General features: G+C 31.8%; 1 protein-coding gene across 1 annotated transcript; it reads left to right on the top strand.

The window, feature by feature from the left end:
- Window positions 1-5,311: 5,311 nt before the first annotated feature.
- Window positions 5,312-13,133, top strand: LOC100256869 (uncharacterized). The gene is made up of 8 exons (XM_010649893.3): window positions 5,312-5,437; window positions 7,368-7,500; window positions 7,598-10,768; window positions 10,896-11,138; window positions 11,221-11,451; window positions 11,561-11,719; window positions 11,995-12,153; window positions 12,368-13,133. Exons 2-8 carry the CDS (start codon window positions 7,414-7,416, stop codon window positions 12,608-12,610), a joined length of 4,293 nt encoding a protein of 1,430 aa, XP_010648195.2. The 5' UTR covers window positions 5,312-5,437; window positions 7,368-7,413; the 3' UTR covers window positions 12,611-13,133.
- The last annotated feature ends 306 nt before the right edge of the window (window positions 13,134-13,439 follow it).

Here is a 13,439-nt window from a genome sequence, read left to right as displayed (position 1 = left end):
AAAATTTCATTTTCCTCTCACTTTCTCATTTACCAAACACCCCTCACCCACCCCATCTAATTTCTTTCATACCTTTCTTTTTTTCTTTTTTCTTTTTTCTTCTTTTGCAATATAGCTCCATTTTTCTTTTTGGCAATCCAAATAATTAAGTCCGTTTTAACGAGAAAATTTTCTCGGGTTCAATAGTAAAAATGTAATTTTATATAAAATTAAGGGTATGTGGCTATGTTTAGTGTGTGAAAATACCAATAAAAAAACAAAATTAAAAAAAAAAAGATTTTTTTAATGTTTGATTTTATTATATAAAATAATCAAGAAAATAAGATATAATCAAAATTAGATAGAAATCTATATATTTTTAAATTATTTATTTTTTATGAAGAAAAAAATAACTGAAATGAATTTAAAATAATATATAAATTCTAAGAGAATTTAATAATAAAATATTTTTAAATTTTATTATTTATTTGTAAGTCAAAATGCTTAAGACTTTTAAATATTTTAATAAATTATTTTTATTATTAGATTGTAAACTATGACTCAGTTTGTGTCTCTTGAAGAAATTTTTTTAATATGATGAATGACGAGTTTGTCCTTATTATATATATTAAACCCTTTTATATTTTAAAATGTTTTTCGGATACTATTATGAGCATTTTATTTAAAGTTTCACTATTGTACTTCATTTTTTTCTTTGATCAACGAAGACGTAAAAATCACATTTATCATCAAATTACATTAAAGATCTTGTGTTCTTCTTTATTTTCTATTCACATATGTGCATGATTTGGTTAACAACTTTAAGTAACATAAATATTTTTTTGATAAAAAATAAATAATATGCTCTATGTTTATCAAAAGGCACATGAGATAATTTGATAAATAATTCTTTTTATTTAATTGTTAGTATTTATTTATTATGCTTCTTTCGTAAGTATAACACAAGGAATGTGTTGCACGCATCACCTTCCATCAATAAACCAATATATCTATATTTAAAAATAATATTAAATAAAAATGAAATTCATACATGCTTAACACGTTGAAATAAAATAATAAGTGGTAACATTTTTTCTTAATTTTCTATTTTCTTTTATAAATCAATGAGTTGATTTGATTTTAGAAAAACCTCTAATACGAGTCGATATCATATTGAATTTTGAATCCGAATTATTCAAATAAATGATAAATATAGAGTAATGAGACGAGAGTGAAATCAAAGTATATACATGACACCTCTTGATTAAAGACATCTTTTCAATATATTATAAAAAAAAATATCACCCAATGGAATGCAAATCATCTTAATTTCTTTCAAAACCTTTTTAAAGAAAATAAAACGATATCAATATATAGATCGAAGAAAGCCTCGTAACAATAATAATAATAGACATGAGAATATTGTCATAAGTATCATATTTTAAAATAACTAAATTATTTTGCTCTTTCATTGAAAATTAATTACCTATAAAAATAAATAAAAAATGGTAAATTGTTTTATTAAAAATTAAACTTCAAAACTCATCTCTCTTGCACCATGTTTGGAATAAAGGAATTTAGATGGGAAAAGAAAATAATTGATTTGAAATCCTTACATTGAGAGTGTTTAGAATTGAAGGAATGATTTTAAACAATTTAGTCCAAGAATTTTTAAGTTTCAATTTCTTTCAAAAAGGATGAAATTCTACTAAATTTGGATTTTCATTAAAGTAAATTATTAATGACAACTTATTTTCCACCATTGTTCTAATGAAAAATATATTTTAAATAGGTACAACGATTTTTTTTTCTTTTTTTAATCTAATAGATTCCTGTATATAATAAAAGGGAAAAACAAAAAAGAATTTGATATAATAATCCATTTATTTCTTTAAATAATGCTTTAATTTGAGTGAATTCTTAATTTTTAATCTCCCACTTATTATTTGAATTCTATTTGTATTTTTATATTTTTATCCTTTTAGTTATATTTCTATTTTTATTACTATGTGTAAAGATTCAAACAAAACATATTTTCCTATATTAACTACTAATGGTTATTCATAATTTATTTTTGTAATTAAATTTATTACTAGTTTGGTTTTAGTTCTTTTTCTTCGTAATTTAAAGTTGATTTGACAATGTTTTTACTAAAAGTGTTTTCTCATGTAATATTTTTAACAAAATCATCTATCAATTGTTTCTCATAAGACATTACAAGTAATTTTTCAACAATAAAAATGATTTTTCATATTTTTTAAAGTGTTTACTAAATTTTATGAAACACGAAAGGGTATATTTAATAACTGTTTTCAAGAATAATTTTCTATTCTACAGAACAAAAAACCAGGAAAACAAGTTTGATAATCAAAAACTATTTTTTGTTTTTTGTTCTTAAGAACAAAAAATTGAGTATTTTCAAGGAACATCTTTTACTTATTTTATATTGTTTTTACTTAATTTTTTAGAGTAATTTTAAAAAATAATTATACAAACATGTAGAATGATTAAAAATAAAATACTAGATATAAAAATTATTTTTAAAATATATTAAAAATAGGTTAAAAAATTTTATGTTTCTAAACAAACTTTTGTTTTGTAAAACATCAAAAAACTATTTTAAAAAACTATTCTAAAAAACCGTTTTTCATAATTGTTTTTTAAAACAATTACCTAATAGACTCAATTTTTTTTTTTTCCCAAAAACACTTTTTAAGCTAAAAGTACTTCCTAAAACTCTTAGTGTTTGTTTGATAATGATTTTAGAAAATGTTTTTAGCATTAAAAATATTTTTTTAAAAAATTAAATATTTGACAAATTTTAGAAAACACTTTTAAAAATATGAAAATTCACTAATAATATTGAAAAATCATTAGTAGTGTTTTAAGAAACACTTGATAGGTGATTCTCTTAAAACTACTTTCAAAGAAAACACTTTCACTAAAAATATTTCGAGTAAAAATACTATCAAATACACATATAGTTTCAACAATTCAAATAATTTTACAAACATACAACAAATTTTAAAAATAACATTTAAAAAACATCATTTTTAAAATTATTACCAAATTTATGGTAGTTTGTATGAGACATAAATTTAACTAATTTAACAAAAATAAAATCATATTTTGAAGACACAATTTCAAGAATAATCTCAAAATCTTCTTTCATAGATTAAGAATTAGGATTACATACCTAATAGCCAAAAATAATCTTTCCCAAAAATGCCATGTGCTCAACTACTATACCAAATATGTTACCATTTGATTTAATAATAGTACCTAAAATTAGTTCAATATTATAATAATTGAAATACCATCAAAATTAACTTCCCAATACCCATAATTGGAAGTTTCCATTTTATTAGAAAATTTTCACACCCAAAAAGTTATTACTCATAAATATGCTACCAAACAAGGTACTATTAGAGCTTTGTTTGGAATCACTTTAAAAAAGTTAAAACCACCATTTTAAGTTAAATAAGACTTTTTGCATCTCATTAGATAATTTTTAAAGTTTACTCTATGTGTAATGGATCTTTATGGCTTCAAATATATTTACATAATTAAGAGTGTATTTGATAATGTTTTTAATCAGAAGTTTTGCTCATGTGTGTTTCTCTTATAAATACTATAAAAAATGTGTTTGACAGTAATTTTATAAAGTGTTTCTAATATTTTTAATACTTGAAAAATAAAAAATTTTAAGTATTAGAAATGGTAGAAACACTTCCTAAAATTACTATCAAATACACTCTAATAAGTAATATTTCAGAGTTTTTAAAGTATTTTATAAATTTTACCAAACATGTCTTTTTTTTTTTATAAAAAAAAAAATGAAAAAACATTTTTTTATATTAAAATCACTGTCAAACATACTCTAAGAAGAACTTGTTACATATATAGACTTATGAACTTCTTCCCCTATTCAATACGAGATATCATGAAACTCTTTTCTATTCTAAAAAACATAAACATGTTTCAAAGACCAATTTCCAAATAATCTCATAACTTTTACTTCATGCTTACCTGTGACCGTTTTTTAAAGAATTTAAAAGTGTTGTCTTACACAAAATTAATTATTTGAATTTTTAAAAAAATTAATTTCAAAAAATTAAAAAATCATTTGAAGTAATTCTTAAACAATCACTTAGTAAGAGATTTTTTAAAATTTATTTTTTAAATATATTATGAAAAAATATTTTTTATTATATAAGCAATTTATTTAAAGACATTTCTAATGAAAGTATTACTAACAAAAGCACTATACATAAATGTTCTGGTCAGAATCATTATCAAATAGACTCTTTGTCATTTGGATCTAATTAAGCAAAAGCAAAAGCAAAATATTATTTCAAATAACATCTTCATGAAATGAAAAAGTGTTTTTTAGCTTCTCTCAAACAAATCTCTTATTAAAAATTATAATTTATAATTTCAACTTCAATTTCAAATTAAAATTAAAATTAAAAACAAAAAAATAACTTTATCGAAAAAATGACTTTAACTTAGTGAGTGTTTGGTAAACCAACCTAATAACTTAAAGTAACTTAATAATTTAATTTAAGTTATTAAATAAATTAAGTATGTTTAATAAGATAATTTAATAATATGACTTAAAGTAAAAATAATTAACTTATTTTTAAATTCATATTTTTATTTTGTATTTTATCCCATTTGTTATAATTACCTTCACGATCTCTTTTGTTATTCCATGATCTCCACTATTATTAATCTTTTTTGCCTTAATTATAATTTATGAGGATAAATATATGAATTTGATGATTTATAATAAGTTTTAGGTTAATTTTATAAAAGTAAGAATTAAGTAATAAGTTTTAATTTAATAATTAAAATATAACTTAATTTAACATCAACTTAAGAAATAAGTATTAAGTTTTACCAAATACCTCTAATCAATTTAAGCAAGGCTCCCTTTTAAAACATTTATCTTAATTAAAATTAATCAAATTTATAATTACAAAATCCAATTAAATAATTTTCAATTTATCCTATATTTATTTTCCCTTATTTATTTATTTATTTTCATTTTAATAAAAAAAAACATATCCAAAAAAATTACATGTATTCTATAACCCCATTTTTACCGTTTTATCCTAATTTATTTTTAAAAAAGATACAAATCAAAAAAATTATTTAAGGATATTTTTGTCTAAAAATTATATTTCGATTTTCTTGTCCCTTTAACCTAGTCCTAAATCGCAATTTAGCTTAAACAAGGAGGGCAAAAGTGGAAAAAAGAAGTAAAGAACACAGAAACGGCAGCTTTAGGGGCCCAACCCTCTCCGCCAATCGCCTCTTGTTTCTACTGGCCACACCACCACCCTTATGACTATACATATAAATTCCCACTTCTCTCTCTCCTCCATTCCATTCCTCTCCCAAGAAAAAAAAAATTCTCAAAAACACAATTCCTTCTTCCACCATCTACTCTCAGGCAAGTCCTTCTATCTTTCTTTCCTTTCTGTTTTCCTTTGATCTATCATGTGATTTTCAAAGTAGAGTTATCACTTAGTTTCGTCTCGGTTTCTGTTGATAATCGATTGATTGATTGATGGTTTGTTTATTTGTATTTCTTTGAATTTGATGATGTTTGATCACCGGTTTTGGAATCGGAGGAGAATCGAATTCGGATATGTGTTGCTTTCTACTGATCGGATTGATATTTAGCTTTTGGTTTCTGTTTGTTTGCTGCGATCCGTCAAATTTTATTCAAAGGATTTTCAATCCTGTTTCGATCTTTCTATCGTGTTTGATCCGTGTTTTCGGGTTGATCAGATCATTTTTGGTCGTTTACGAATGAATTATTATTATTACTTTTTTTCAACTCTGAAGGAGAGCTGTGCAGATCAACTTTGCTCTGTTTTCTACTCCACCAACCACTAAACGATCCATTTTCTCTAGATTTTTTGAAAAACATTTTATTTTATTTTATTTTGTTTTAATTCCTTTATTCTCTATGATGTAATGATGAATTTGGAGTTTTATTGCAAATATTTTTGAATTTGATTATTTATATTATTCAAATTTACCCTTCTTCCATTAAATTTGTCCTCATGTATAATTATGACAAAATTTCACCCCAACAATCCACTCACTGTATGGTAATTAAAGCAGTTTTCTTTTACAAAAACAATGAAATGAGAAAAAGTGGATGGCATTGAGCTGTCAAGTGGTGAATTTGAATTCTAAAAATGTTGTGCCTACCTTTGTGGGCCTACCACTAGACTCCTTTTTGGCTTTCTTCCTTGCCCGAAATTTGCCTTTATTTATTTGATTTCTTTCTGGCTAAAAACAATAAAATTAACCCATTTGCTTGTGGATTTGGTCTTAGAGGGCCCTTTCTGCCAGTGTCTGAAAGAGAACTCTTCTTCATCAAATTAGGGTGTTTGATTCGGATCTATCATTTGATGGGTTTCTATGAATTGATTTTTAATTCAAAAAACCTCTATATATATATATATATATATATATATAAGGAAATGAATGTGTCATATTCTACAGCCAGGTTGATGGAAAAGTATGTGGGACCCCCAAAAATAAAGGTCCAGTTTCAAATCATATCCCATGGGCCAAAAAAATAGCTGATTTCTACGATCCAATGTTCATTTTGTCCTTTTTCCAACAATCATTTTACACTAATGGGATTCACTGTTTTTTACTTACTATTTATTTTTATTTTTATTTTTATTATTATTATCATTTAAAAACAATAAAACAATGAATATATTTATATTTAGATTATTTATATTTTAAAGTAATTGCACATTCAAAAATGAAAAAAGAAAAAAAAGAAAAAAAAAGAAACATCTTCAATCTTGTTTCACTTGCCAAACATAATTTTTATTTTTATATATAGAACCAAATATTAAAAACAAAGAGAAAAGAGGGAAAAAAAATTAGGTCAGTGAGAATGTATGCACTATTTCAAATATCAGTGTTTGATGGTAGAAATGAAAATAATTTAATTATATATTTTTAAATAAATAAAAAAATTTCATTCTAGCAAAAACAATTTGTAACCGAAGCATTTAAGTTTGAACTTTCGCGGTATTTAAGTGTAGTGTAGAGGGACAAGCTCGTATCACCCAGAAAGAGAAACTTTGATTGGTTGGAATGTTCTTTAGCCACCAATTAAGAAGATGAAATCTCACCAATTTTTGGATGTGACTTCACCTCAATGAAGGTGGTTGAATCCATTTCCAAATCCGAACCAAGTACGGTAATCCAGATCACATTCATTTATACAACTAGAAATATCAGATCCCTATTTTTCTGATGTTATTCCTCTATGATCTGCTCTGTTTGATAACAGCTTTCTGGGCTGATACGATTCTGACGTGATTTTGTACTTTGTTCTGAACCAGATTCCGGTAAAACACAGCGTGTAAAGGTGAAACAGATCAGTCTGAGATGGAAGAAGAAGCTCAAGGAAGCACAGAAGTTGCAGTGTTGAAGGTCGTCGAGAATATTGCCGTCGACACAGCTGATCCAATTAAGGTAAACAATGAGAAAATCTACATGTTTTTTTTTTTTTTTTTTCCCTTTTTCCGGTATTGGGTGAGGCGATTTGCTAATTCTAAAGCCCATATTACAGGTCACAAATGGGGATTTGCATCAGGAGGAAACCGCCCTGGATGGAGAGTTCATAAAAGTAGAGAAGGAATTGATCGATGTGAAAGGTGATTCACATAAACCCGAACCAGCATCTGCAGAGGATGATAATCCTTCTGTCATTGAAAGAAGCTCAAGTAATTCAGCTGCCAGTAGAGAATTGTTAGAAGCCCAGGAGAAGGTGAAGGAGCTTGAGCTTGAGCTGGAGAGATTGGCCGGAGCTTTGAAGCATTCTGAATCTGAGAACAGCCGGTTGATGGACCAGGTATCATTGACGAAGGAGAAGTTGGAGGAAAGCGGCCAGAAATGTGAAGAACTGGAAGTTAGTCATCAGAATTGGCATCAACGGATTGTGGAAGTTGAGGAGAAACATGGCATTGAGTTGAAAAATCTACAGGATGCGTTGGAAGCCCACGAGGTGAAGCACAAGGAGCTCATCGGTGTGAAGGAAGCATTTGATAATCTCAGCCTTGAGCTTGAGAGCTCGATGAAGAAGATGGGGGAGCTAGAGAGCGAGCTGCAGGTGTCTGCAGGTGACGCTCGGAAGTTTGAGGAACTGCATAGGGAAAGTGGTTCACATGCAGAAACTGAGACGCAGAGGGCATTGGAGTTTGAGAGGCTGCTTGAAGTGGCAAAACTGAGCGCAAAAGAAATGGAAGATCAGATGGCTCTGCTGCAGGAGGAGCTCAAGGGCCTGTATGAGAAGATAGCCGAGAACCAGAAGGTTGAAGAAGCACTCAAGACCAGTGTTGCAGAGCTCTCTTCAAAGGAAGCCCTGATAAATGAACTGAGACAAGAGCTGGAAGATAAGTCGGCTTCTGAGGCTCAGGCAAAGGAGGATAAATCTGCTCTTGAGGATCTGTTCTCCCAGACAAAGGCTGATCTCGAAGCAAAGGTCTTGGAGTTGCAAGAAGTGAAGCTGAAGCTCCAGGAGGAGGTGACCGTGAGGGAATCTGTTGAGGTCGGGTTGAAAACCCAGGAGGCAGAGGTTGCGAAGACTCAGGAGGAGCTGGCAGAAGTGACAAAAGAAAAGGAGGCATTCGAAGCAGCTGTGGCGGACCTTGCCAGTAATGCAGCAAGAATGCAGGAGTTGTGTGATGATCTTGAGACAAAGCTGAAGCAGTCGGATGAAAATTTCTGCAAGACAGATTCTCTGCTATCTCAAGCTCTGGCAAACAATGCAGAGCTGGAGGAGAAACTCAAATCCCAAGAGGCGCTCCATCAAGAAACAGGTACAATTGCATCAACTGCTACTCAGAAGAGTATTGAGCTTGAAGGTCTGGTCCAAGCTTCCAATGTAGCAGCAGAAGAGGCCAAAGCACAACTTAGAGAGCTTGAGACACGGCTTATAGGAGCAGAACAGAGGAATGTGGAGCTGGAGCAACAACTAAATCTGGTAGAGCTGCAAAGCAGTGAGGCTGAGAGAGAACTCAAGGAATTTTCTGAGAAAATGTCTGAGCTCAGTGTTGCATTGAGAGAGGTTGAGGAAGAGAAGAAAGAGCTGAAGGGTCAAATGCAGGAATATGAGGATAAGATAACTCAGCTGGAGTCTGCCCTGAGTCAGTCATCATTGGAGAAATCTGAGCTTGGGTTGGAGTTGAAGAGCGTCGCAGCAAAATGCACTGAACATGAGGACCGAGCCAATTCAACCCACCAGCGAAGCCTTGAGCTTGAAGATTTGATGCAGTTGTCTCATTCCAAAGTAGAGGATGCTGCAAAAAAGGCGACTGAGTTGGAACTATTACTGGAAACTGAGAAGTATAGAATTCAGGAACTCGAGGAACAGATATCCACATTAGAGAAGAAATGTGGGGATGCAGAAGCAGCATCGAAGAAATACTTGGAGCAGATATCTGACATTGAAGCAGAGCTTCAGATCTCCCGGGCTGAATCCAAAAGCCTGGAAAAAGCACTGGAATTGGCTAGTGAAACAGAGAGGGATATCACTGAACGATTGAATATTTCAATAGAAGTGAAGAAAGGGCTGGAAGAAGCACTGAGTAGCTCCAGTGAGAAGCTTGCGGAAAAAGAAAATCTTCTACAAGTACTGCAAAATGAATTGAGTCTGACACAAGAGAAGTTACAGAGCATTGAAACCGATCTTAAGGCTGCAGGGGTAAAAGAGAGTGAGATAATGGAGAAGCTCAAGTCTGCTGAGGAGCAATTGGAGCAACAAGGGAGAATAATCGAGCAAAGTACTGCTAGAAGCTTAGAGCTTGAAGAACTACACGAAACCCTAAAGAGGGATTCAGAGTTTAAACTAAATGAAGCGATTGCAAGCCTCAGCAGCAGGGATTCTGAGGCACAATCTCTGTACGAGAAACTGAAAAGTCATGAGGATCAAGTAAAGACTTATGAATTGCAGGTGGCTGACACAGCAGAAAAGTCCACCTCTCTGAAGGAAGAATTGGAGCGATGTTTGGGCGAACTGGCTGCTCTGCAAAGCACAAACGAGGAACTGAAAGTAAAGATCTCAGAAGCAGAAAGTAAGGCTGCAGAGTCTGTTTCAGAGAATGAACTGTTAGTAGAGACAAACATAGAACTCAAGAGCAAGGTTGATGAGCTTCAGGAACAGCTAAACTCTGCTTCTGCTGAAAAGGAAGCAACTGCTCACCAGCTTGTTTCTCACAGGAACACGATTGTGGAATTAACAGATCAGCACTCAAGATCCTGTGAACTTCAGTCTGCAACTGAAGAACGAGTCAAGGAAGCAGAGATCCAATTAGAAGAAGCTGTTCAGAGATTCACCCATAGAGATTCAGAGGCTAAAGAGTTGAATGAGAAGTTAACTGCACTTGAAAGCCAAATAAAAGTTTATGAAGAACAAGCTCATGAAGCATCTGCAATTTCTGAAACCCGAAAAGTAGACCTTGAACAGACTCTCCTGAAACTGAAAGATCTGGAAAGCGTTGTTGAGGAATTGCAAACAAAGTTGGGTCATTTTGAAAAAGAGAGTGAAGGACTCGCTGAGGCTAATTTGAAGCTTACTCAGGAACTGGCTGCATATGAATCCAAAATGAACGATTTACAAGAAAAACTTTTAACAGCATTTTCTGAGAAGGACGAAACAGTTGAACAGCTCCAATTTTCAAAGAAAGGAATTGAAGATTTGAGACAGCAGCTTGCTACTGAAGGGCAGAAACTACAATCACAGGTTTGCATCACTAAAAGATTTCAGTCATGTTGCTTAACATATAGCTACTTTTTATGGATATCTTGGTAAACAATAATCTGGTGATTGCTTTATCACATAATGTTCTGACCAAATATCAATTCTACAGGTATCTTCAGTAATGGAAGAGAACAACCTACTCAATGAAACCTATCAAGCTGCCAAGAATGAACTTCAGGCTGTGATAATCCAGCTTGAAGGACAACTGAAAGAACAGAAAGCAAATGAAGACGCTATAAAAGCTGAGATGGAAAACCTCAAAGCCGAAATTGCAGACAAATCTGTGTTGCAAACTCGTCTGGATGAGCTTGAAAAACAATTGGTCTTAGCTGAGGCTCGACTGAAAGAAGAGGTATTTTATCATGTTGAGGACCACTATATTTGATAAGAAAAAACAAACATGTATCAATTCTTACAAGTTCAACTGCCTGTAGGTTGAAACTGTCCAGGCAGCTGCAGCTGGAAGGGAGGCCGAATTAAATATACAATTGGAGGATCATGTGCGTAAAGTTCATGACAGGGACATATTAAGTGGACAAGTGGTACAACTTCAGGAAGAACTGCATCTTGCCCACACCTCAATTGCAGAAAAAACTGTCTTGCAAACTCGTTTGGAGGAGCTTGAGAAACAATTAGTGATAGCTGAGGCTCAATTGAAAGAAGAGGTATTGTGATTTTCAGAATCTAAATTAGTCAAAGAAGAAAAATAATAAGCTATCCAAAATACAATGAATTTGAATTATCAATTCTGATTACAATTTCAACTGCCTGTAGGTTGAAAGCGTTCGGGCAGCTGCTGTTGGAAGAGAGGCAGAATTAAGTACTCAATTGGAGGAGCACGCACGTAAAGTTCAAGATAGAGACTCCTTAAGTGAACAAGTAGTACAACTTCAAAAAGAGCTACATCTTGCTCAGACATCCATTGTCGAACAGGTAGACATGCGTTAAGATTCATGTCCTATGTTTCCTGCTAGATGTTTGTTTTGGAAAATCCATAAGACTGCTGCCATGCTTAAACCCAAGCTAAAACTTCTGATATCTGATATTAAGCTAGGTATAAGAGTAGAGTTATTGGAGTAAACTGTAATAATACAATATCTGTGAATATATGGTTAGAGGTAGCAAATCTTATACAAGAAGAGATTTAAAGATTATTGTTGATTTTTTTTTTTTTTTTTTTTTTTGGGTTTGAATTTCCAACAAAACAGAAGGAAACTCATTCTCAAAAAGAGTTGGAACGTGAGGCAGCAGCAAAGCATTTGCTTGAGGAGCTTGAAGCTAAGAAACAAGAACTCATACTTAAAGAGAACCAGGTTAAGGAACTAGAGCAGAAATTGCAGCTGGCTGAGGCTAAATCAAAAGAAAAGGTCAGTTTTTACCTTAAAATTTGTACAAGACCTCTCATCATTATTATGAGTAGAAAACCCCTTCATTTCTCCAAGACTTTTTCCTCCCTGTTTTGCGGAACTGGAACTACATTCAAAGCATTTGCATATCACAAGGATTTGAATATATCTTCACATGTGACATTGGTTTTCACCAGTAATCTGAATGGCTGATTGTATTTAAATCACAATGCAGGCTGATGGAGGCAGTCCATCTGAGGGTATGGAGGTAAAATCCAGAGACATTGGGTTAGTTACCTCAACTCCATCAAGAAGGAAGAGCAAGAAAAAGTCAGAAGGAACTTCACCTCAAACCTCATCATCTTCAGAGATCCATGCTCGGGCCAATGAGGTTTCTTCTGCCATGACCCTTAAGTTTATCCTGGGTGTAGCCCTGGTGTCCGTGATCGTTGGCATAATTCTTGGAAAGCGATATTAGCTATAGTTTTGGGATTTATTTTTGGTGTTATCCCTATATCCAGCATTTTAAAAGAAACATCTACTTGAACCTCATCATCCTCAGAGATCCATACTCACTGAGGTTTCTTGTGCCTTGACCGTTCAGTTCATCTTGGATTAGCTCTGGTGTGTGCCACCATTGGTGTAATTCTCAGGAAAGTGGATATTACCTGTACTTTTGGGGTTTTTCGGTTGTCCCTCTATTCAGTAATTTTTTTTTTGGGGGGGGGGGGGGGTTTAATTTATGCACATCAGATTGGAGAGGCTTTGTTTTGTATGCTATTAGTTCAGGTTTTCAAGTTGGTCAGGGAATTTGTTTTCATTCTCATCCCTCACCTGTTTGCAAACAAAAACATCTAGTCCAGGTTTTGAAGTTGGTGAGGGAATTTGTTTTCATTCTTTTCCCTCACCGGTTTGCAAAGGAAAGAAAAAAAACAGTTGAATCATGTATTATTCAAGTTTGTATTTAGTTTTTTATTGATTGTATTGCAAGTGTTTCCCAATTATTTTCTCAGTAATCATCTATTCCTATAGGCTCCTTCATAAACAGAGAACTGGGATTTTGAGGATAAGCAGATATGTTATAAACGTGATTTCTGTTCGAAGCTACTTCTTTATCATTTAAGTTTCCCAGGAAATGATTCTGAGAAACACATTGCAGTGGGTGATCTGAAGAAGAAACTTTGATGTCTATAATTTTTGTCCAAGTTTTTCTTTATTGACAGAAAGACAAGTTACAAGATCAATCCAAACTTTTATTATCATTCCCTATTGCCTCAATAACTGATCATAAAGTTCTTTCTCAGAGT

The sequence above is a fragment of the Vitis vinifera genome, chromosome 3 (assembly GCF_030704535.1).
Source record: "Vitis vinifera cultivar Pinot Noir 40024 chromosome 3, ASM3070453v1".
Taxonomy (NCBI): domain Eukaryota; kingdom Viridiplantae; phylum Streptophyta; class Magnoliopsida; order Vitales; family Vitaceae; genus Vitis; species Vitis vinifera.
This window is presented reverse-complemented; position numbering and strand designations above follow the sequence as displayed.

Bases quoted from the DNA above. Each gene is read 5' to 3' on its own strand.
- LOC100256869 (XM_010649893.3), top strand. From the start codon at position 7,414: ATGGAAGAAGAAGCTCAAGGAAGCACAGAAGTTGCAGTGTTGAAGGTC. The intron at 7,501-7,597 runs GTAAACAATGAG...CCCATATTACAG, and splicing joins ACACAGCTGATCCAATTAAG to GTCACAAATGGGGATTTGCA. The intron at 12,154-12,367 runs GTCAGTTTTTAC...ATCACAATGCAG, and splicing joins AGGCTAAATCAAAAGAAAAG to GCTGATGGAGGCAGTCCATC.